Below are 25,109 nucleotides of genomic sequence, written 5' to 3' on the forward strand. Positions count from 1 at the left end.
GCACAGGTTCGAATCCCAGCTCGGCCATGTACCAATTACTATTTTCAGAGTTACGTACATTAGTTTGAATACTAACCGATGCTCTTGATGCTCTTATGGTGTGGGAAAACATCGTGAAGAACCTAATTGGATGTGTAACCATGATGGATATTTTAGCCGTTGCGTGAAGTACTGATGAACAAATTAGGATTCGTAAAAAAATAAAACACAAAATACGTGGATACGTCTAGAAAACTCTTTCTTCTGTCACAACAATATACAATCGTCATAATTAATTTACAATAAATCTTTTTTTTTTTATACTAGGTACACAGATTCCACTTCGATACGACTTATCTCTTCCGATATTGCACAAAATACATATGTCACCAGAGATCAAAAAAAAAAAAGAAATGAATACGTTTATGTAAACCACGGTTATTTAAAATCTTTTCTCTCTTTCTATCTCTAAGGTTTACCCAAAAGAAAGAGTGAGAGAGAAGATGAGACTAATATGCCTTGTCAAATTTCTTTATTTTTTTTATGTATAACGTTTTAAAAGCATAAATTATTATGTAAACAAAACATCAAAATTTGTAAAATAAATTGCATTTAAGCAAATAAAGGCATTTGAATTTAAAATGATTCTAAATATTGATGACTGCCACATCTGGGTATACAATTTTGTTTTTTTCGTACTTGTTTTAGACGGTTACAACAAATAATATCAAGATACGAGGAGCTAAAAAACGGTGAAATTCCAGAAAAAAACATATGTTACTCCCTAAGTTCTACTCTATATCTGTGCCAAATTTCGTCAAAATCAGTCCAGTAGTATTTGAGTTTATTCTTTACAAACATACAAAAGTACAAATATTTTCTCTTTATTACTGTTGTGGATTTATTTGATCAAATCGGAAACGTTCTTGTCAAAGGTCTGGTCAAGAATACACCAACCTGACAAGCTTTCAGAAAAAGATTGATGAAGCAAAAGTATGCAGAGATTGTGGCAAGTACAAAGTTGTAGTCTCTGCCTACCCCATCCGGGAAATAGACGAGAATATCAAGATTTCAATGTGAAATATCGGCAGTGACAAGCCAATTATGACTACACCTAATTCGAAGGCGCTTAAACATTAAAACTATTTAGTGCTGTAAAACTAATTACAATAAGTTAGATAATGATAAGGGCCATTTTCACAAAATCTGTATAACTCAAGAACAGTTATATAGAAAAAAATGAATCTATACTTATATGTAGATACAGTGCTTATAAATTCAAAAAACTTTCACTACAGGGAATAAGAAAAACAATGGTTTATTATAAATGTTAACAGCTAATGTTGACCCGTGTGCTGTGGTTCCAGAAACTTATAGTACCACTCCATCTCTATCCCCATGTTTATCGTAGAAGACGACTAAGCGTGCCGTTCAGGTAAAACGACACAGTAAGTGTGACGAGAGACAATTTGAAAATTCATAAAGACAATCTTTACTGGACTAGTTTTACAATTTGCAAAAGGGCGTGGCAAAAGAAGCTAAAGACATGAGATACAGCAAGTAACTACCAGAGGATAACGAGTAACTTGGTGACCGCTGCAGTAGACCAAAGGCGAAGGCCTGGGGCTTATATAGGGCTCCCGGGGGGTGGAAAGGGGCGCAGAGCAGCACGATAACACAAAGGAATAGACACATTTATCTATTGCAGCTTGCACCATGATCCAACGGGTAAGGTTCCCCTGCAAAGGTTGCGGGGGTAGGCGGGAGTCGCTTCGTGTAAAAACCTGACTCACCCAATCCAGGATCATGAACGCACCCCGAGCTCCTCTCCAGGGAGGTGAAGATGTTAAAGAAGACGACCAAATTTTGACCCATGACATGACCCAATAGAAAATGTTGTTCGTAATGACAGAGACCATACTCTTGACCATACTCGCAAGTACTCAATTTTGCAAAAAATAAATGTATAAAAAGGAATTATTTTTGTTTGACAATTAATAAATACTTTATTACACATAACAGAATGACAAAAAACATATTATGACAATTTTAGACTTTATTATCTATAAAATGAGAGTGAAAAAAGCCCTTACTTGTGATATTAAAACGTGTAATCAAATAATAACATATTTACGTACTATACATATCCACTTACACACGGCCAATAACGCCGTACAAATAAAAAAAGTACAGTGAGAGGCAAATAAATCTGACCCATTGTTCTAATAAACCACGCTAAAGGTAAGCTTCATCTGCGTCAGACTGTACTTTCATAATGTAAGATAATTTGTGATTTTCACATAGAAAATACACCCTGTTTATTGATTAGAAAAAAAATTACAATTGTAGGGTGAGGACGTTAGTTTTGGTTCTGTCTCCCCCGTAAGGGATAAGGTACCTACTTAGGTATATTTACGATAGCAATAAAAATCTATTTTTTTTTAATTATCTAAACTTACAACATATTTTTGATTTAATCGTCTTTACATATAAAATAAGCGTTTCAAATTCAACACATTTATTTAATTCCCCACCCTACAATTCTATTATAACAAAATAACAGAAAATATACTTAAAAACTATTATCACTAATACAAAACGCGCGTGAGGACCCAAGCTAATGAACGTTATCGAGAAAATAAAACCGTTATGACAGCTGTCAAAATAATACGTTTTGGCGGGAACCCAGCCTTCATGTGTTTGTATTGTTCTAATACATTTTCAAAATTGTAATGCTTTCTGATAGGATATTAATAGAAACGCGAGTCATTAATAATTAAAGTAGTCATTTTATTAGATAACATTTGAAGTCTATCGTTTTATCTTCATAGTGAGTTTTTGTAACCTGTCTCATTCGCTAGTAAGTATATCGTTCAGCGTATTCAGTGATATTAAAACTTCGCTCCAATCTGATCTGTCAAATGGCTGATACAAGTTAATGAAAGATTTTTAGGTATATATGCTTATTTTTGCCAGTGTTGAATTTAGACTGTTCTAGTCACATGTATGATGAATTATAATTTGTTTATTAGTCGAGTAATAGCTTTGGGTAATGCTTACTTCGCCCTTCTCGGGATATTTTAAGTCATTAAATCCGACATTGTAACACCCTCCATCGCTCATGATTGTCCATGAATACTTACATATAATCACGTCTATATCCCTTGCAGAGGCAGACACAGGAGTCTCACCAATAGGCCACGATCAGCTGTTTGGCTTGATGATAGAATTGAGATTCAAATAGTGACAAGTTGTTAGCCCATCGCCTAAAAGAAGAATTACAATTTTTTAAACCTATCCCTTAGTCGCCTTTAACATATTTAGAAGTCCACTTAACTCGACCGACAAGAGATTATAAATAATTATAATGTGTTAATATCAAACCCACATTTTGGAAAAATATTACGGCACTAACCTGACGTTTGGGTTCCCGCCAAAAAGTCCAAATTGATTCTGGGTTCTTCTTACTTTTATGGGTAATTATTGCCAGCTCAATTTAAAAGCCGCAATACGGCGAGTTATGCTGTTTCTGATCAAGATTTACCTAAGTATTATACCATCAAAATTTTTGAAATCAATGAAACTGAATGACTAAAACACATTCAAAACAATTATTTGACAGATCTTTTTAATTGGAAAAAAGTATTTATAATGTTGATATTTACATTGGTGGGTTTTTTTAGCAGAAAATATAAATTTTATAAATTTTTCATGTCTTTTTTTATAAGTATGTATATTTAACGTCAATCGTATAGACAATTTAGAAATATGTGATAAATTGTTTAAAATGACAGACGCAACTTTACATTTTTTTTAATTATTTATATGATCCTAGTTTATACGGCCCGCATAGACGTAGAAAAAAAGGCGGAGTGTGACTTAAAAAAAGTGAAGCATCGTAATGGCAACGTTGTACGCATGTGTGAGTGTCAGAAAAGTTGCCAATCCGTGAGAATGACGCATCTATGACATAATGAAGGCCAACTGTCATATTACTGGTAAGTGTGTGCGTGAGGCGTGTATACAGTAGACCGGCATAATATTAGTGCTTCGTTTTACCGTATAGTAAAACTCCCTCTGCCTTTTTTTTCTACGTCTATGATGTCCTGTTTTTTTATTAATTAAATCACTATATCATCTTTATTGCACCCAAAATATATTCGTTATTAAGTTACTTATACGCGTCTGTCATCTTAAAACCTTAAAACAATATATCTTATTAATTTTAACAAATAAACAAATATCAGATCTTTTTAGTCATATGTTAAGCAGTGTATCCTTATTTATTTTTAATAAAAAAAGGAATAATTTTTAATAAAAAATTCAATTCGACATTTTACCCAAACATATATATTAAAAAAAGGTGAAAAGAACAATTTTTCACAAAAATTCACTGACCAGCAATGCATTGCAAAAATTTACAAAAATGTATGAGAAAGTTATGATTACTCTATCTAAAATACACGATCAAAGCTAAAAAGCTATAATCAATTTCAGCAGTGAATTAAATGAATTTCGGTTCATAATAAAAATGTGACATCATATTTATTATAAGAATAAAAAACACATCGAATAAAGAGAGAATTTACACAGGATATTTAAAAAAGTGTGATATGTAATTATTTTAAAATATTTTTCCAACAAACCGTTATTATTTCGAATTAAAGCGTAATTTATAACAAGCAAACTTTTAAAATGGTTGCAAAAGAATAACATACAAATAAATTATAAAAAGCTTTACATAATTGGCTGACTTATAAATTTGGCCAATTATACTATCTTCTACACTTTACCATTTTTTGTGATAACTTCTCTATTTTAAAATACTTTTCATTATTTCGTTAGAAAAATGAATATCATTACTTTTTTAAACATCCCGCACTTAACATAACCTAAATACATTGACATTAATTACATAGAAATTGTGATCGAAATAATATATATTTATATATTACACCAAAATATAAACCCGAATTCCACAACACTTATTGGTCCTTCCTCTAGATATATATATAAAATATATATACCTATATTTCTTCCGTCCATCCGCTTAGCTACAAGATATACAATTCTACTTACATTTATTTAATATATCATTTTGTGTATTTTGAGGATTTTCCCTAAGCGCTGTTTCGCTGTCTTCATACCTTTTTTCAGTCTTAAATCTGAAATAAGAAAATCACAACAAAATTAACACAACACTCATGTTTTGATGATAGACTCAGTTCTCTATTATTAGTCGCGCGTATCACACAGCAACAGAGGCTGATCTGATTTTGATGCTATTTAAAAAAGTATGTAAGATCTTTAATAATAATTCTAACAGCCGTGTAGCAACCAAATCAAAATTACGTGCTTTTTTTTTAAATATATTTTTTATGAGAAGTATGCAGAGATCGTGGCAAGTGGAAAGAGGTAGTCTCTGCCTACCGCTCCGGGAAAGAGGCGTGATTTTATGAATGTATGTATATATGTAAAAATCGTCTAATCGGCTGTGTTCAACCTCATTGATACATATAAAATTATATATAAAAAAAAGAATACACATATGACAATAGAATTTGAAAATATGTTGAATGTATTTTTATGTGTCAGATTATGTAGTTGAAGAGATGGTTTGTATGATTAATTATTAAAGACTAGAAGGCCACCCGCGACTTCGTCCGCTTGGAAACCCTATCAATCCCGCGGGAACTCTGAGATAAAAAGTAGCCTATATGTTTTTCTGGGTCTTCGGCTACCTACATACCAAATTCATCATCGTAATCGGTTCAGTAGTTTTTGCGTGAAAGAGCAACACAGAACCATACTGACATCCTGACATACTCACAAACTTTCGCTTTCGCTTAGTAGGATCACAAAGATTCAAGTTTTATTGAGTGCTTCAACAGCTTTAAATTAAGAGTGGCGTGTGAATAGAATAGAATAGATTTATTTTCAAAATCGGATACAAGGTACCACTTATTGACGTCACATCACTTAAATCTAATTATAGCTACTACCCGCTTCTAAAGCGCATGTGTAGAAGAAGCGGCGGAACAAACCACACTGCAGTGTGGTGTGGTGTCACTCACTCTGTGTTTTCGTCGTGGCCTGCACGGGCGGCGGCGGTCGTTTACTCTTCGTCGCCAACACGGCTCGTTTTGCATTCTGTAACATATTTTGACACAATTAATATCGAGATGACAAATATAATTTTTAATATCGAATACAATTTCGAAGTAAGAGAAAAAAATATATAGAATGGGACCACTTCATATTTTTTTCACATGGATGTCGAAAAAGGCGATTAAAGGATAACTCATAAACTTGGAATTCTTCTTTTAGATCATGGGCTAGCAACCTGTCACTTTTAATTCAATCATGAAACCATATAGCTGAACGTGGCCATTCAGTGTTTTCAAGACTGTTGGCTTTGTCTACCCCGCAAGGGATATAGACATGACGATATGTATGTGTCAACAAAGAAGTGGGAGCTCACCATAACGGTGTCGTCGTGCTGCCGGTGGTGCGGCTGCGCGCGCGCCCGCTTGGCGGCGGAGAGCGCGGCGCGCACGCACTCGCGGCTGTATCAGAGCAGTGTGACTCACCATGGCGCTGTCGTCGTGCTGCCGGTGGTGCGGCTGCGCGCGCGCCCGCTTGGCGGCGGAGAGCGCGGCGCGCACGCACTCGCGGCTGTATCAGAGCAGTGTGACTCACCATGGCGCTGTCGTCGTGCTGCCGGTGGTGCGGCTGCGCGCGCGCCCGCTTGGCGGCGGAGAGCGCGGCGCGCACGCACTCGCGGCTGTATCAGAGCAGTGTGACTCACCATGGCGCTGTCGTCGTGCTGCCGGTGGTGCGGCTGCGCGCGCGCCCGCTTGGCGGCGGAGAGCGCGGCGCGCACGCACTCGCGGCTGTATCAGAGCAGTGTGACTCACCATGGCGCTGTCGTCGTGCTGCCGGTGGTGCGGCTGCGCGCGCGCCCGCTTGGCGGCGGAGAGCGCGGCGCGCACGCACTCGCGGCTGTATCAGAGCAGTGTGACTCACCATGGCGCTGTCGTCGTGCTGCCGGTGGTGCGGCTGCGCGCGCGCCCGCTTGGCGGCGGAGAGCGCGGCGCGCACGCACTCGCGGCTGTATCAGAGCAGTGTGACTCACCATGGCGCTGTCGTCGTGCTGCCGGTGGTGCGGCTGCGCGCGCGCCCGCTTGGCGGCGGAGAGCGCGGCGCGCACGCACTCGCGGCTGTATCAGAGCAGTGTGACTCACCATGGCGCTGTCGTCGTGCTGCCGGTGGTGCGGCTGCGCGCGCGCCCGCTTGGCGGCGGAGAGCGCGGCGCGCACGCACTCGCGGCTGTATCAGAGCAGTGTGACTCACCATGGCGCTGTCGTCGTGCTGCCGGTGGTGCGGCTGCGCGCGCGCCCGCTTGGCGGCGGAGAGCGCGGCGCGCACGCACTCGCGGCTGTATCAGAGCAGTGTGACTCACCATGGCGCTGTCGTCGTGCTGCCGGTGGTGCGGCTGCGCGCGCGCCCGCTTGGCGGCGGAGAGCGCGGCGCGCACGCACTCGCGGCTGTATCAGAGCAGTGTGACTCACCATGGCGCTGTCGTCGTGCTGCCGGTGGTGCGGCTGCGCGCGCGCCCGCTTGGCGGCGGAGAGCGCGGCGCGCACGCACTCGCGGCTGTATCAGAGCAGTGTGACTCACCATGGCGCTGTCGTCGTGCTGCCGGTGGTGCGGCTGCGCGCGCGCCCGCTTGGCGGCGGAGAGCGCGGCGCGCACGCACTCGCGGCTGTATCAGAGCAGTGTGACTCACCATGGCGCTGTCGTCGTGCTGCCGGTGGTGCGGCTGCGCGCGCGCCCGCTTGGCGGCGGAGAGCGCGGCGCGCACGCACTCGCGGCTGTATCAGAGCAGTGTGACTCACCATGGCGCTGTCGTCGTGCTGCCGGTGGTGCGGCTGCGCGCGCGCCCGCTTGGCGGCGGAGAGCGCGGCGCGCACGCACTCGCGGCGCACGCGCTCCCGCGCCGGCCCGCGCGCTCGCGGCGACACGCGGCCCACGCGCGCGCGCGGCGACCACGGCTCGTCCCTGGGGGGGAACACAATATATCAATGAGTTGCTATCTCCTTGACACGACCCGATCCGGACGACCCAATTACGGCCGCTGTCCCCCCCTCAGACCCCCTACCTTCCCAACAGAGGCACTGTGCCGACATACTCGCGTTCATACACCGCGTTCGCCGGCGAACGCGGAGAAGTAGGACTAGTGGCCGGTTCACTAGGTACCGCCCCACGGCGGCACCCGGTGGATCCGCCACTTAGTCAGCCCTTATGGCAGTTGAACACTAGGTTCAACCTACACGGGTGGCGCCAAAGCCGAGGTTCGTCCCACTTTGGGAACCCTTTGAGCAGCCACTGCGTCGGCAGGAGGCCCTTCAGGCCCCGCCACTAATAGTCCGGTTAAGTTGTTAAGCCCTTCAGGCAACAACAAGTAATTTCATAAAAAAAAAAAAAAAATCCTTGACACGACTCTCGCACTAACTTCCAGGCTAACTCGATCAGTCATTCATAAGTCTGTAGGCAACCTTCTTGCTAGACGCCCATAGCAACGGTTGCCATGGTGTTGTTAGTGATTTATGTCAAAATAATTTTTATTGTAAAAGCTTCTCAATTTTTATGTTCATAATATAATTATTTTAAAACTGATTATTTCTCTCCTCTTTTCTCTTTCTTTCTTCTGTAGGAATTAAATAACTTTCATAACTATACTTCCTACAAGTCCATTCTTCTTCTTCTTAAATTAAAGAACTGACACTTGTCGGTGGAGAAAAGTGAAGCGTCCTCCATTGTTAGATAGATAAAACTCTTTATTGCACGATAAGAGTAAAACGTACAGAACAGCGCACAACAGACAGAGATGGTACATTCATCTCTCCTTTTTTATTTGTTGGTATATTGTAAATTTATGCTTTATTCGATGAAAATATTTTACTCTTGATCTTCCCCTTTCTCTTTCAATAAAAGGAAAGAAAGAATAAGGTGTTTGTCCCATATACATATATTTATTTATATAAGTTAAAAATAGATATGTAAACCATAAAAGTACTAGACAAACCTATCTATACTAATATTATAAAGCTGATGAGTTTGATTGTTTGTTTGTTTGTTTAAACGCGCTAAACTCAGAAACTACTGGTTCGAATTGAAAAATTCTTTTTGTGTTGAATAAAAGACCATTTATCGAGAAAGGCTTTAGGCTATATAACATCACACTGAAACTGTAAGGAGCGAAGAAATAATGGAAAATGTGGGAAAAACGGGGAAAATTATTCATCCTTGAGGGCTTCAATGATGAATTCATTTGATTCAAATTCCTTCATTCAATTTCCTTCTGAGAACCATGTAAGTAAACGCATATGTTCTTTAAAATTTAAATTATTATTATTTTTGTAATGGAATTTATTATTATTTAATTTATTATTACATATTATTCAATGTATGTATTAAAATGTAATTTTTGTGTCAACGATATGGGTTAGACCCAAACCTGGAATAAATGATTTTTATTTTTATTTATTTTTTTAATAATGCCCAAAATAACTATTCCACGCGGACGAAGTCGCGGGCACAACAAATATAAAAATAAAGATTAAAACTTTATACACGGTTAGCTGTTATTACGTAAAAAAAATTTTTAAACTTTTATCTTTGTTGTCAATTGTAATCCTGCTAGTATTCTTAAACATTTAACTTTCAAAATAAGAATTCTCTCTAATATAAAATCTTTTACTTTCAATCCCTCACCCTGCGAATAACATCAAAATTATATAAAGCCCAGTGATAACAAACATGCCTTGTGAATAATTAAGGTTGTTCTATATCATTTAAACATTTTCAAACCTCAAAATAATAAACTTGCATACATACATACATATAATCACGTCTATATCCCTTGCGGGGTAGACAGAGCCAACAGTCTTGTAAAGACTGATAGGCTACGTTCAGCTATTCGGCCCTAAGATAGAATTGAGATTCAAATAACAAACTTACTTATCACTTTTGGTTCTGCTATCCGCCCTATTCCTGGACCTCCGCCGCCTCGACGTCGTCCACTCATCGTCCTCGTCCGAACTCATCTCAAGCGAGGGGTACACTGTAACAAAGTATAGACTAGAATAGAATAAAAATAGATTTATTTTCAAAATTGGATACAAGGTATCACTTATTGACGTCACATCTCTTAAATCTAATTATAACTACTACCGCTTCCAAAGCGCGTGTGTACCTCGTGATCTTCTTAACTTTCCTCCTGTTTTTTTTGTAGTTACCTCGTAATCTTCTTAACTTTCCTCCTGTTTCTTTTTAGTTACCTCGTGATCTTCTTAACTTTCCTCCTGTTTTTTTTAGTTACCTCGTGATCTTCTTAACTTTCCTCCTGTTTTTTTTAGTTACCTCGTGATCTTCTTAACTTTCCTCCTGTTTTTTTAGTTACCTCGTGATCTTCTTAACTTTCCTCCTGTTTTTTTTAGTTACCTCGTGATCATCTTAACTTTCCTCCTGTTTTTTTAGTTACCTCGTGATCTTCTTAACTTTCCTCCTGTTTTTTTAGTTACCTCGTGATCTTCTTAACTTTCCTCCTGTTTTTTTTAGTTACCTCGTGATCTTCTTAACTTTCCTCCTGTTTTTTTAGTTACCTCGTGATCTTCTTAACTTTCCTCCTGTTTTTTTTAGTTACCTCGTGATCTTCTTAACTTTCCTCCTGTTTTTTTTAGTTACCTCGTGATCTTCTTAACTTTCTTCCTGTTTTTTTTAGTTACCTCGTGATCTTCTTAACTTTGCTCCTGTTTTTTAGTTACCTCGTGATCTTCTTAACTTTCCTCCTGTTTTTTTTAGTTACCTCGTGATCTTCTTAACTTTCCTCCTGTTTTTTTTAGTTACCTCGTGATCTTCTTAACTTTCCTCCTGTTTTTTTAGTTACCTCGTGATCTTCTTAAGTTTCCTCCTGTTTTTTTAGTTACCTCGTGATCTTCTTAACTTTCCTCCTGTTTTTTTTAGTTACCTCGTGATCTTCTTAACTTTCCTCTTGTTTTTTTTTAGTTACCTCGTGATCTTCTTAACTTTCCTCTTGTTTTTTTTAGTTACCTCGTGATCTTCTTAACTTTCCTCCTGGTTTTTTTTAATTTCCCATGATCTTATTAACTTTCCCCGCCTGGGGAATACGACTCACTACAGTGGGGGGGAGAAAACTCACCATACTCCTCGTCCCTGTTCACCTCCTTGATGACGTCCTGCTCGTCAGCGTAGTCCTTGTATTATTTGCTTGTTGTGGCGAAAAGTATCGGTTGGTAATAAAACTAATGTACATATTTAGAAAATTGGCATACAACTGCGGTAAAATTTCAACTTGTCCGTACCGCTTTTTATTCTGTTTTTGTTTTAATTACCTCCTGATCTTCTAAGCTTTCCCCGCCTGGGGAATACGACTCACTACAGTGGGGGGGGACAAAACTCACCATACTCCTCGTCCCTGTGCACCTCCTTGATGACGTCCTGCTCGTCGGCGTAGTCCTCGTCCGCGCCGTGAGCCGCCGCCGGTTTGCGGGCCCGCTTGTTGCCCGCCGGCGTCGCGTTGTTGCTGCGTCGTGACGATAATTATATAAATAGAATTAAACATATGTACCTCTACATACGTATAGTCACGTCTATTTCCTTTGCGGGGTAGACAGAGCAAACAGTAATAAAAATAAAAAACTAATACTATTACTACCCACTGGAAGGATTTTTTCTAGAAATAAGTAGTGCCCTTGTACTGAATTACTCTTTAGTTTACATTTTATTTTTACTGTTTCCTTGATTTACATAAATATATAAATAATAAAAATCCCTCAACAAATATTTAAGTTGCCTTCAAAAAGAAGAAATAATAAAAGAAATACGGTTTTAGAGTACGTTAGTATGTATTAAGTAATAATGTTTAACCCTCGACGGAGAAAGAGGTTCGTTATAAGTTTGACGTGTTTGCTGTCTGACAGATAGTCTGTGGCATCATAGCTCAAAAAAGGATTAAGCGACGTCAATTTTCTTTTTTTTTTTTGGATTCAAGAAATTACCTGTGAGTGTTCTTAGCCATATTTTATAGCGACCGAAAGCCAGCGGTCTACTCCTCAATGTAACATGATTCGAGATAAAATAAAGGCACGTTTCATGCTTGTTTAATAACTTTATAATCTTTAAATAATCCTAAATATGTTCAGGATGTCAATGTTTCTCCGCAGGCGAATGTGCATATATTAATAACTAGCTGTGCCCACGAATTCGTCCGCGTGTAATAGTTTGGACATCATTAAAGTCCTCAAGGATGAATAATTTTCCCCGTTTTTTTCACATATTCCATTATTTCTTTGCTCCCTAAAGTTGCAGCGTGATGTTATATAGGCTAAAGCCTTCCTCGATAAATGGTCTATTCAACGCAAAAACAGTTTATCAATTCGAACCAGTAGTTCCTGAAATTCGTTCAAACAAACAAACTCTTCAGCTTTATAATAATAGTATAGATTACTCACCTCTCAGGTTTGTTGGTGTCACTAGCAGCATTCTCATCTTCTTGATGAGCGAGACCGAACGTCCTTTGCGGCTGTGCGTAGCGAGAGCTGATGCTTAACATTCCTGCCACAGCCGCGTCTTCACTGTAAAACGGAAAGGAAAATTATTATAGACTAGCTTTGAGCCGCAGTTTCACCAACCTATCCCTCGCTTTTTACAACATCCACGGGAAAGACATTAGTGTTTCTTTTCTAGTTAGTTTCAGAAATGTTAGTTAGGGTATGTTAAGATGGTTCGGTCATGTGGAGAGGATGAATGAAAGCAGGTTGACTAAGCAGATATACAAGGAGAGTGTGGAGGGAAAGGTCGGAGTGGGAAGACCTAGACGAACGTATCTTGATCAAATTAAGGACGTCCTGGTAAAGGGTCAGGTCAAGAGTACCCGAAACCGCCGAGCTTGTATGAAGAGAGTTATGAATGTAGACGAAGCGAAAGAAGTATGCAGAGATCGTGGCAAGTGGAAAGAGGTAGTCTCTGCCTACCCCTCCGGGAAAGAGGCGTGATTGTATGTATGTATGTATGTATGTAGTTTCAGAAACCACACGGCACATATATATACGAGTAATATATATATATGTATATATATATATATATTTGCAAATTGAAGTCCGACGAAAATGCTACAGTGTAATTTAGTAGTAGTAGGTAGTAGTTATGATTCGATTTAAGTGATATGACGTCAATAAGTGATACCATGTATCCAATTTTGAAATTAAACCTATTCTATTCTATTATATAGGAAATGACTATAAACTTACGTAGCGCTCGGCTGTTCCTCCTCGGCTAACACTGACGCTTGTATCAACGACTCTATTCCGTTGGCGGGCGCCCGCGACGCTCTGTAGCTAGCGTTGCTGTTTGACGCTGCAAAAGAACAATAATATTACTTTCATGTGTTTCAATGTTAAATTGCGCAAAAATATAAATTAACTATAACCTACAAGAACAACGGATACGCTTGTTCAGGACTGTTAAACTGGTGACTCTCAAGATCTTGGCCGGCGTTCGCGAGCTCCAAAACAATGTACAAGTTTGCTCAGCGTAAATACAAACTTTGACTCCCTGGTGCTTCTCTTAAAACAGTCCCGGAGCCCTATAAACGCGCGCGCAAGCGCCCTGGGTCTTCACCCATGGACCGCTACAGCCTTCACCAAGTAGGTCGCTATACTCTGGCAGCTACTTGCTGGATCTCGTATTTATAGCTAAACTCACTACCCCTTTAATTTGTAAAAATAATCCTAATAAAGGCTAATGTAGTTATTCTATTGATTTTTTAATTATCTCATCTCTTACCCGCGACGTTTAACTTAAACGTTACAGTGGCGCCCAACGTAGGGCCCAGACCATTCTGAATTAATTTGCTATAATATAAATTTATAATAATGTGGCGTATATAGCTGAGATTCAAATCTGCAGTAATGGCGTACACTATCCAGTGTGGCAGTGGAACGTGAAGTATCGTCCCTGAGCATGGTGTATGACCCACCATCTCTCTTACCTGCGACGTTTTACAAAACTCCGCAGTGGCGCCCAACGTGGGGTCAGGCCAATTCTCCAGGCGTCACACCAGACTAAGGATAGCTCTTCCCTTTGTGGAACGTGAAGTATCGTCCCTGAGCATGGTGTATGACTCACCATCTCATCTCTCCTGCGACATTTTACTAAACTCCACAGTGGCGCCCAACGTGGGGCCCAGGCCCATTCTCCAAGCGTCACACCAGACTAAGGAAAGCTCTTCCCTTTGTGGAACGTGTAGTATTGTCCCTGAGCATGGTGTATGACCCTCCACATCTCATCTCTCTTACCTGCGACGTTTTACTAAAACTCCACAGTGGCGCCCAACGTGGGGCCCAGGCCAATTCTCCAGGCGTCACACCAGACTAAGGAAAGCTCTTCCTTTGTGGAACGTGAAGTATCAACCCTGAGCATGGTGTATGACCCACCACATCTCATCTCTCTTACCTGCGACGTTTTACAAAACTCCACAGTGGCGCCCAACGTGGGGCCCAGGCCAATTCTCTAGACGTCACACCAGACTAAGGAAAGCTCTTCCTTTGTGGAACGTGAAGTATTGTCCCTGAGCATGGTGTATGACCCACCATCTCATCTCTCTTACCTGCGACGTTTAACAAAACTCCACAGAGGCGCCCAACGTGGGGCCCAGGCCAATTCTCCAGGCGTCACACCAGACTAAGGAAAGCTCTTCCCTTTGTGGAACGTGAAGTATCATCCCTGAGCATGGCGTATGACACCACATCTCATCTCTCTTACATGCGAAGTTTAACTAAAACTCCACAGTGGCGCCAAACGTGGGGCCCAGGCCAATTCTCCAAGCGTCACACCAGACTAAGGAAAGATCTTCCTTCCCTTTGTTAAACGTAAAGTATCGACCCTGAGTATGGTGTATGACCCACCATCTCATCTCTCTTACCTGCGACGTTTTACAAAACTCCACAGTGGCGCCCAACGTGGGGCCCAGGCCAATTCTCCAGGCGTCACACCAGACTAAGGAAAGCTCTTCATTTGTGGAACGTGAAGTATCGATCCTGAGCATGGTGTATGACCCACCATCTCATCTCTCTTACCTGCGACGTTTTACAAAACTCCACAGTGGCGCCCAACGTGGGGCCCAGGCCTATTCACCAGGCGTCACACCAGACTAAGGAAAGCTTTTTATTTGTGGAACGTGAAGTATCGTCGCTGAGCATGGTGTATGACCCACCATCTCATCTCTCTTATCTGCGACGTTTTTCAAAACTCCACAGTGGCGCCCAACGTGGGGCCCAGGCCAATTCTCCAGGCGTCAAAGCAGATTAAGGAAAGATCTTCCTTTTGTGGAACATAAAGTATCGTCCCTGAGAATGGTCTACGACCCACCTGTGTCCCTGTGCACCATGTTGGGCCTCCGCGGCGGCCTCCTGCGCCGGGGCGGCGGCGCGTCGTCCACGTAGAGGTCGGCGTCCTCGTAGTCGTACGTGTTGGACACGCGGCGCCGCACGGGCCGCTCGGAGCGCCGCACGGGCTGCGCCCCGGCGGCCTTTTGTTCTTCCACTACCTGTTTCGACGAAATTATTTTGTACTACATACATACATAACGATGCTAACCGATGCTCTAGGGAAAACATCGTGAGGAAACATACACATTCGGGCAACTGGATGTGTAACCATGATCCAATACGGATTAGGTTTCTGGAAACTGAATGTGTAACGGTACCACGTGATCGATCCAATAAAGCTTAGGTGCTCTTGTAAAGGTTGCGGAGGTCAAATGGAATTTGCTTCATGTAAAAACCTGACTCACCCAATTTAGGATCCATGGTCAAAGGCATACCCCGGGCTCCTTTCCAGAGTGGTGAGGATGACTAAAGCCAGAAGAAAGACACTCATACATACATATAATCACGTCTATATCCCTTGCGGGGTAGACAGAGCCAACAGTCTTGAAAAGACTATCTGGCTTGATGATAAAATTGAGATTCAAATAGTGACAGTTTGCTAGCACATCGCCTAACAAAAAGAAGAATCCCAAGTTTACAAGCCCTATCCCTTGGTCGCCTATTAGCTACGAAAATCCATGTGAAATAGATGGAGTGGTCCTATTCTTTTTTTATTGGCACCGGGAACCACACGGCCCTCCTCAATAAATAACCAATACAAAGACTTACATAATTAGTAGTGGTCGCGTACTGCTGAGCTATGGCCGCGTCGTACGAAGGCAGCGGGGAATGATAATTGCCGTTCAGCTGTTCCTGGACTGCCACTTGGTTGTAAGTCGCGGCCTGGGACAAAACATTACGTTAAATAAATAAATCCTACTTATATTATCCTGTATTATAAATGCGATAGTTTGTGAGTATGGATGTTTGTTACTCTTTCACGCAAAAACTACTGAACCGATTACGATGAAATTTGGTATGTAGGTAGCTGAAGACCGAGAATAACATGGGCTACTTTTTATCCCGGAGTTCTCGCGGGATTGATAGGGTTTCCATGCGGACGAAGTTGCGGGCGGCCCTTAATATATACATACATATGAACACGTATATATTCCTTGCGAGGTAGACTGAGCCAACGGTCTTGAAAATACTGATACTAGGCCACGTTCAGATGTTTAGCTTAGTGATAGAATTGAGATTCAAATAGTGACAGGTTGCTAAATAAATGAATTAGTAGAAAAATCAACCCAAAAAGGCGAATATAGCTTCAAAAATTCATTGGTAACACTGAACATCAATATATACATACATACATAAAATCACTACTTTTTAAACGGAGTGGTAGTCAGAGACTACATATTTCCACTTGCCACGATCATATACATACATACATATATACATAAAATCACGCCTCTTTCCCGGAGGGGTAGGCAGAGACTACCACTTTCCACTTGCCACGATCTCTGCATACTTCCTTCGCTTCATTCACATCCATAACTCTCTTCATGCAAGCTCGGCGGTTTCGGGTACTTTTGACCTGACCCTTTACCAGGACGTCCTTAATTTGATCAAGATACGTTCGTCTAGGCCTTCCTACTCCGACCTTTCCCTCCACACTCTCCTTGTATATCTGCTTAGTCAACCTGTTTTCATTCATTCTATATATATACATAAAATCACTACTTTTTAAAGGGAGTGGCTGGCAGAGGCTACATATTTCCACTTGCCACGATCATATATAATACTATATACATATATATAATACCTGTTGAACAGCAGGCAGCTGCTCCTCGTACCGCTGGTACTCGTACGGCACGTCCGTCCCGTACCCGTACTCGGGCTGGTACGGCGCCTTGGCGGTGGCCGCGTACTGGTAGTCTTGCTGGACGTCCTCCGCCGAGTACATGCCTGTAGAAGAGGAGGAGGAATATTTTCACTACATAGTGTAAAACAAAGTTGCTATTTTAGTCTGTTTGTCTGTATGCTTAAATCTTTAAAATTACGCAACGGATTTTAATGCGGTTTTTTGTAACAGGTAGAGTGATTCAAGAGGAAGGTTTTTATGTATAATTTTTTTTCGAATTTTGCACCAGTGCGAAGCCGGGCCGGGTCGCTAGTTTTATATACAACATTCATACCTGTTGGCAAAATCATTTCTACATACAAAGGGAAAGGCAGAGCCAATTGTCTTGAAAAGGCTGGTAGAATTTAGATACAAATAGTGACAAGTTGGTAACCCATCGTCTAAAAGAAGTTAAGGCCCTTAGTCGCCTTTTCCGACATCCATGGGAAAAGGACGGGGTAGTCCTATTCTTTTTTCTTCTCGTCTTTATCTCTTATATTCATATATTATTTGACTTAATGACGGAATTGTGATACATAGGTATAGTGACAGGTTACTAGCCCATCACCTGAAAGACGAATCACAAGTTCATAAGCCTATCCCTTAGTCACTTTATACGACATCCATGGGAAAGAGATGGAGTCGCCCTATCCTTTTTTTGGTGCCAGGATCCTCACATCACTTGATTGATTTTTAGTACATTAGGCTTTCAGACCCAGAATAACAATGATATCTTAAATGTAGGTTTATAATTAGTATGTAGGTTTATATAGATAGAATATAGGGTTTGTTTGTTTGTTTGTAATATCTTTATTGCATAGAAATTTACACAGTAACAAGAAAATAGAAAGTACATAGTTATAAAAGAAACAAACAAACAAACAAACAAAACGGTACTATACTAATCTTTGTACATAGAAAACCACTCACCCGGTCCGTAATTAATCTCCTGACTGTCAACCCTCATCGGATTCTGTAGGTTCTCGTTCGTGAACAATATCTGTTCCTCATGATAATCCCCAATGTCCTTCTTGGATATGGTCCACTGGTGTATAGGTTTGAGTGTCGGTCTGTCAGCTCGTATGAGGTGCGACTTCAATATGGAATGTTCTGGAAGTGTGTAGGGCGGGGGGGCGTCTTGTGAAGAGGAGGGGGAGTTGCTGAAAACAATAAAACGTTGTTAAATACATACATATATATACGGGACAAATTACACAGATTGAGTTAGCCTCCAAGTAAGTCCGAAACTTGTGTTACGAGATACTAACTCAATGATACTATATATTATAATAAATATTTTTTTTTCTAAGATTGTACATTAATTAATTATATCTATAATTTCCTCCGTGCTACGTGGTCAGGTAGAGAAAAAAAAGTAGTGTAGGTACCAGCTGCTCTTGTCAGACTGTAAAAGTTAATAAATGGATAGATTATAAACCTCTTGTGAGATGTGAGATTCTCCTTTAATGGGCAACTAGCTAACGCCGCCGGCACCGTCTTTTCGAGACTGTAGGCTCTGTATAGCCCGCAAGGGATAAAAACGAGATTATAAGTATATATTTAACAAAAAAAAACTTACTTCAACTTGATTTTCAATACATTCTTCTTATCATGCCTCTCGATATATCCGTTCGGTTCCTGGTAACCTTGTTCCTCGTAGTTTTGAAAAGTATACTTCTCCGGGACGACCACATCTTTCGTCTCGAATTTGGCTTCTGGCAAACCGTTGTATTTCACTTCTTGATTCACGAATCTTAAAATTTTATTGCAATTAATATGTTGCGGGAGCGATGATTCGGCTCGACCGCCACCAAAGGGAAGATCTTCCGCCAGGCTAGGTGTGATGCCTGGGGAACCGCGCGACAGACGATGTTGTATCGGAGGTTGTATATATAGCTCTTATCCGTGAAATCTTTGTAATCGCGATTTAGACTCTTCGCTGCTATTGGCTAAGCGCGTCATTTTCTTCGCTATGATTGACAGTCGGTGTTCATGTCATAATAAGGTGACATTAGTGATGTCGCCACAAATGAATTAATTAAAAGGACAGGTCAAATTCAAGAGACTACCTTAAAGTGACGAGTTATGAATGTGGATGAAGTGGAAAGACAAAAGATATAGTCGTGATTATATGAATGTATATATATGTTTTACACTAAGCGAGTTCCATCTGACCTCAGCAACATTTGCAAATAAACCTAACCCGTATCGGGTTGATCATGGTTACACATCCAGTTGCTTGAATGTGCAGATTTCTTTACGATGTTTTCCCTCACCGGAAGAGCATCGGTTAAATTCATATCTTTCGGTTTCACAACATTGACTAACGTCAAATAAATCAATTAAAAACGAAGTTCACTGCCGCTACCAATGCATCAGTGCAGAGGAAGCGATAACAAACTGCACTGCAGCATTTCCTTCTTCCTACATACATACATTCATACAATCACGCCTCTTTCCCGAAAGGGGTAGACAGAGACTACATACACACTTTCCACGATCACTGCACACTTCTTCTTAAATACATACATACATAAAATCACGCCTCTTTCCCGGACGGGGTAGACAGAGACTACCTCTTTCCACTTGCCACGATCTCTGCATACTTCCATCGCTTCATACACATTCATAACCCTCCTTATGCAAGCTCGGCGGTTTCGGGTACTTTTGACCTGACCCTTTACCTGTACTTCTTAAATACAAACAAACAAACTAACCTGGCATCACTATAGACCTCTTTCTCCACATAGAACTTGTCCACGTACGATTTCTCCTCCACAAATTCCCCGTTCTGTCCCATGTGCATTATGGGTCGTGGCAATGTCAATTTCAATGCTTTCTTCGCTGGCTGCTGCTTTTTGCCATGCTTGTTTGGTGATGTGTTGCTTTTCTGTTTGAAATCCTGTGAGTAACAGACGTACATACATATTATAATCACGTCTATATACTTTGCGGGGTGGACAGAGCCTACAGTCTTGAAAACACTGATAGGCCACGTTCAGCGTTTCGACTTGATGACAGAATTGAGATTTAAACAGTGACAGGTTGCTAGCCCATCACCTAAAAGAAGAATGCTCAAGTATATAAGCCTATATGTTAGTCGCATTTTACGACATCATTTTTCTATTGGTGTCGGGAACCACACGACATATATATAAACGACATATATGTATTATATAGGCTTATTAACTTGGGATTCTTCTTTTAGGCGAGTTCACTATTTGAATCTCAATTCTATAAGTGATTCAATATGTATGTATATACATATATATATAATATATATGTGTACACTAGAGGCCGCCCGCGACTTCGTCCGCATGGAAACCCTATCAATCCCGCGGGAACTCTGGGATAAAAAGTAGCCTATGTGTTATTCTGGGTCTTCAGCTACCTACATACCAAATTTCATGGTAATCGGTTCAGTAGTTTTTGCGTGAAAGAGTAACAAACATCCATACAAACTTTCGCCTTTATAATAGTAGTAGGATACCTTATCCTTGTTAGCGGCGCTGGCCGACCTCTTCTCCAGGGTCCTCAGCTCCTTGCACAGTTCACGCACCAGCTGACCTGAATTGAGACATTTGGGCACGTTGTCGCGTTTCGACGCGTCTGTCTGTTAACAAAAAATACCTATATGATTAACCATTATCTAGCTTGGTTGAGTGTATGGTCTTAAGTTAAGGAGCCGTAGAGTTAAGAAATTAAAGATAGTGGCACAGGTTCTTTATGTGAAGACGGCCTCTGTAGCCTAGCGGTAGTACGCTCGTCTGTGACACCGGAGGTCCCGAGTTCAAATCCCGGCCAGGGCATGATGAGAACGAAGTTTCCCTGATTGACAGGGGTCTTGGATGTTTATCTATATAAGTATTTATTATAAAATATAGTCTCGAACTTACTTCGAGGCTAACTCAATAAGCGTAATTTGTCCCGTATGTATTTATTTATTATTTATTTTATTTTATTTATAGTATCGTTGAGTTAGAATCTCGTAACATAAGTTTCGAACTAACTTCGAGGCTAACTCAGTCTGTGTAATCTGATCCGTATATTTGTATGTATATATAAAAATGGATGTATGTGTGTGTGTGTATGTGCACTTACACTCTTCAACGCGTGCCACTCCTTAAGCGCGTTGGCCAACAGTTTGATCCCGCGCAGAAGTAAAGCCGGTAGAGGCGCGGGCGCCACTCTTACAGCTGACTCGCACAGAGTGAAATCTTCGTCCTGTGGGGTAGACAGAAACATTATTACATAATAGCTGTGCCCGCGACTGCGTCCGCGTGGAATAGTTATTTTGGGCATCATTAAAGCCTTCAGGGATGAATAATTTCCCCCGTGTTTTTCACATACTCCATTATTTCTTTCGGTCCTTAAAGTTGCGACGTGATATTATATAGCCTTAAGCCTTCCTCGATAAATGGTCTATTCAACACAAAAAAAATTTTCAATTCGAACCAGTAGTTCCTGAGATTAGCGGGTTCAAACAAACAAACAAACTTTTCAACTGTATAATATTAGTATAGATCTTATATAAAAAACTCTCTTGTCACAATGTTAGTTCCCGTAGGTCCTCCTCCAAAACGGCTTGACCGTTTCTCATGAAATTTTGTGAGCATATTTAGTAGGATCGGCCAACATTTTTTTTCATACTCCTTCAGTGATAAGGGTTGTTCACCCTAAACATTTTTTTTTAGCTAGAACTTACTGAAAAATTATTTATATGGCAAAACAATGTTTGCCGGGACAGCTAGTATACATGTATTTACCGAGAAGTGTGGTTCCCGGCATTAAAAAAAAAAAAGAATAGGACCACTCTCTTTCTTTCACTTGGACGTCTTAGAAGGCGATTTAGGGATAAGCTTAAATATAAACTTGGATTCTTTTTTTAAGGCGATGGGCTAGCAACCTCTTCTATTTGAATCTCAATTCTATCATCATGACACAGGGTATGTTTTACATTAGAAACTTATTATTTACACAAAACCACCAAAAGATGGCACTATTGCAGGTTTTATGACATTCGAACTGTTTTACCGACAACAATCGCGCTTGTCGCTATCTGTCGTCTATTACTACTTATATATAATACCTGAGTTTCCTCATTGTATTTTCTAAATATAATCAGCAGATGACCTCCAGGGTGGATAGCTTCAAAACGCAGCGGGTCATTGTAGACTATTCTAATATTTTTACCGACAGTTGATGAACGTCAGCGCCATCTATTTTGAACTGGTATATAATTACCTGTGTTTCCTCGTTGTATCTCCTTAACATGGTCAGCAGATGAGCTCCGGCGTACCAGTGCATCGCTTCGAAGAGAGGGTAGCGGAACATCGTGGGAGTTTCCACTCGGCGTTCAATCTCGTAAATCCTGCAAGACAATATAAAAGCAATAGTGACTGTACGTTCTTCTATTGGTGCCGTGTGGTTCCCGGCACCAATTGAAAAAAGATTAGCACCACTCCATCTCTTTCCATTGGATGTTGTATAAGGCAAACAAGGGATAGGCTTTTAAACTTGAGATTCATCTTTTAGGCGACGGGCTAGTAACCTGTCACTATTTTGAATCTCAATTCTAACATTAAACCTTACAGCAAAACATGGCCTTTCATCATATGTCTTTCAAGACTACTGGCTCTGTCTACCCCACAAGGGATATAGACGTGATTGTATGAATGTGTACCACCTGACAGGTTGATTGACGACAAACGCACTCAAATATTCAATAATAATAAAAGTTAGTTAACATGAGAAATATAATCTTTTTAAATCTTACTAATATCATAAATGTAAAAGTTTGTGACCATGTCAGGATGTCAGTATGGATGTTTGTTACTCTTTCACGCAACAACTACTGAACCGATTACGATGAAATTAAGTATGTAGGTAGCCGAAGACCCAGAATAACATATAGGCTACTTATTATCCCGGATTTCCCGTGGGATTGATAGGGTTTCCGTGCGGACAAAGTCGCGGGCGGCCACTCTAGTTAAAAATAAAATAAAGTTGTCAATATTATACTCACTGCAACTGCATCTCAATAGCGTAGGAATGGAGGAAGTTCCCGCCGAACACTAGCGAATCGCACGGCGTCAACACCGCGTGTATCCAGCCGGACGGTATGAAGAGGCTCTGTCCAGCCAGCAGTTCCGCGGTGCCGTACCATTCCACCTGGGGTGCACGGTATATATGTGTTAAACATACATACATGTGCCGTGTGGTTCCCGGCACCAATACAAAAAAGAATAGGACCACTCCATCTCTTTTTCATGGATGTTGTAAAAGGCGAATAAGGTATTAGGCTTACAAACTTGGGATTCTTTTTTAGGCGATGGGCGAGCTACCTATCACTATTTGAATCTCAATTCTATCATTAAGCCAAATAGCTGAACGTGGCCATTCAGTCTTTTCAAGACTGTTGGCTCGGTCTACCCCGCAAGGGATATAGACATGATTATATATACATATGTATACATACTTACCACCATGCCAATAGGGTAAGCAGAGACTATGGGATTTCCACTAGTAAATTGTTAAGTACAATTATATTATATTTGTGTTGAAATGCATGTCTTGTAAATAATCTTACTTCGTACTCTAAATGCGAAAGTTTGTTTCTGAGACTGTTGGCTCTGTGTACCCCGTATGGGATAGACGTGACTATATTTATGTGTGTATGTATGAAAATTTGTGAGTATGTATGTTACTCTTTCACCCAAAAACTACTGAACTGATTACTATGAAATTTGGTATGTATGTAGCATGACACATAGGCTACTTTTTATCCCGGAGTTCCCCCAGGTTTGATGCCACGCGGAGGAAATCGCGGGCGGCCGCTAGTTTATCATAGAGTGTGACTCACCATATCACCAAAGAACCGTTCGTTCTGATTGTTGGCAGCGCTCCATTGCTGGTACAGTGCGAGATTGGTAGCAGTCGGCGGTACCAGATAGAAGATCTGTAATAAATAAATTAATTAATAAATAAATTAAACCACATGGCACTGCCGTATAGTCACGTCTATATACCTTACGGGGTAGACAGAGCCAATAGTCCCGAATAGACTGAATGGCCACGTTCAGCTGCTCGGCTTAATGATGGAATTGAGATCCAAATAGTGACAGGTTGCTAGCCCATCGCCTAAAAAAAGATCGCAATTTTATAAGCCCATCCCTTAGTCACCTTTTACGACATCCATGGGAAAGAGATGGAGTAGTCCTATTCTTTTTCGTATTTGTACCGGGAACCACACGGACGAATGCACATTGTCTACATTAAAAAATATGAATGAGTACATATAAAAAAGTGCCGTGTGGTTTCCGGCACCAATACAAAAAAGAATAGGACTACTCCATCTCTTTCCCATGAATGTCGTAAAAGGCTACTAAGGAATAGGCTTACAAACTTGGGATTCTTCTTTTAGGCGATGGGCTAGCAACCTGTCACTATTTGAATCTCAATTTCATCATAAAGCCAAATAGCTGAACGTCCCAATTCAGTCTTTTCAAGACTGTTGGCTCTGTCTACCCCGCAAGGGATATTGACGTGACCATATGTATGTATGTATTATAACAATTTCGATAGTGTTCATTCGTCAAAAATTGACGTCCTGTGAATTGAGGTTCAAATAGTGACGCCTTGAAGATGAATCCCAAGCCGGTGAAAATGCTGCAGTGTAGTTTATTCCTACACTGCAGCCGAGCCGAGCCTGCATGAAGAGAGTTATGAATGTGGATGAAGCGAAGAAATTATGCAGAGATCGTGGCAAGTGGAAA

The 25,109-nt window shown here is 40.9% G+C and overlaps 1 protein-coding gene across 1 annotated transcript in view; it reads right to left on the reverse strand.

Annotated features, from left to right (window-relative positions):
- Positions 1–213: 213 nt before the first annotated feature.
- The window catches only part of LOC106139621 (histone lysine demethylase PHF8), a 30,175-nt gene continuing 5,279 nt past the window's right edge, over positions 214–25,109 (reverse strand). The window contains exons 7-24 of the mRNA XM_060951511.1: positions 24,197–24,292; positions 23,360–23,505; positions 22,579–22,705; positions 21,436–21,558; positions 20,825–20,947; positions 20,052–20,236; positions 18,914–19,087; positions 18,265–18,494; positions 17,257–17,399; positions 16,221–16,334; positions 15,433–15,610; positions 13,314–13,419; positions 12,516–12,638; positions 11,466–11,587; positions 10,003–10,105; positions 7,878–8,040; positions 6,054–6,129; positions 214–5,144 (exon numbers count right to left, since the gene is read on the reverse strand). Coding sequence (XP_060807494.1) covers positions 5,065–5,144; positions 6,054–6,129; positions 7,878–8,040; positions 10,003–10,105; positions 11,466–11,587; positions 12,516–12,638; positions 13,314–13,419; positions 15,433–15,610; positions 16,221–16,334; positions 17,257–17,399; positions 18,265–18,494; positions 18,914–19,087; positions 20,052–20,236; positions 20,825–20,947; positions 21,436–21,558; positions 22,579–22,705; positions 23,360–23,505; positions 24,197–24,292 — 2,412 coding nt within the window. The 3' untranslated portion in view covers positions 214–5,064. The remainder of the gene's footprint in view (positions 5,145–6,053; positions 6,130–7,877; positions 8,041–10,002; positions 10,106–11,465; positions 11,588–12,515; positions 12,639–13,313; positions 13,420–15,432; positions 15,611–16,220; positions 16,335–17,256; positions 17,400–18,264; positions 18,495–18,913; positions 19,088–20,051; positions 20,237–20,824; positions 20,948–21,435; positions 21,559–22,578; positions 22,706–23,359; positions 23,506–24,196; positions 24,293–25,109) is intronic.

This window comes from Amyelois transitella, chromosome 25, assembly GCF_032362555.1.
Source record: "Amyelois transitella isolate CPQ chromosome 25, ilAmyTran1.1, whole genome shotgun sequence".
Taxonomy (NCBI): Eukaryota; Metazoa; Arthropoda; class Insecta; order Lepidoptera; family Pyralidae; genus Amyelois; species Amyelois transitella.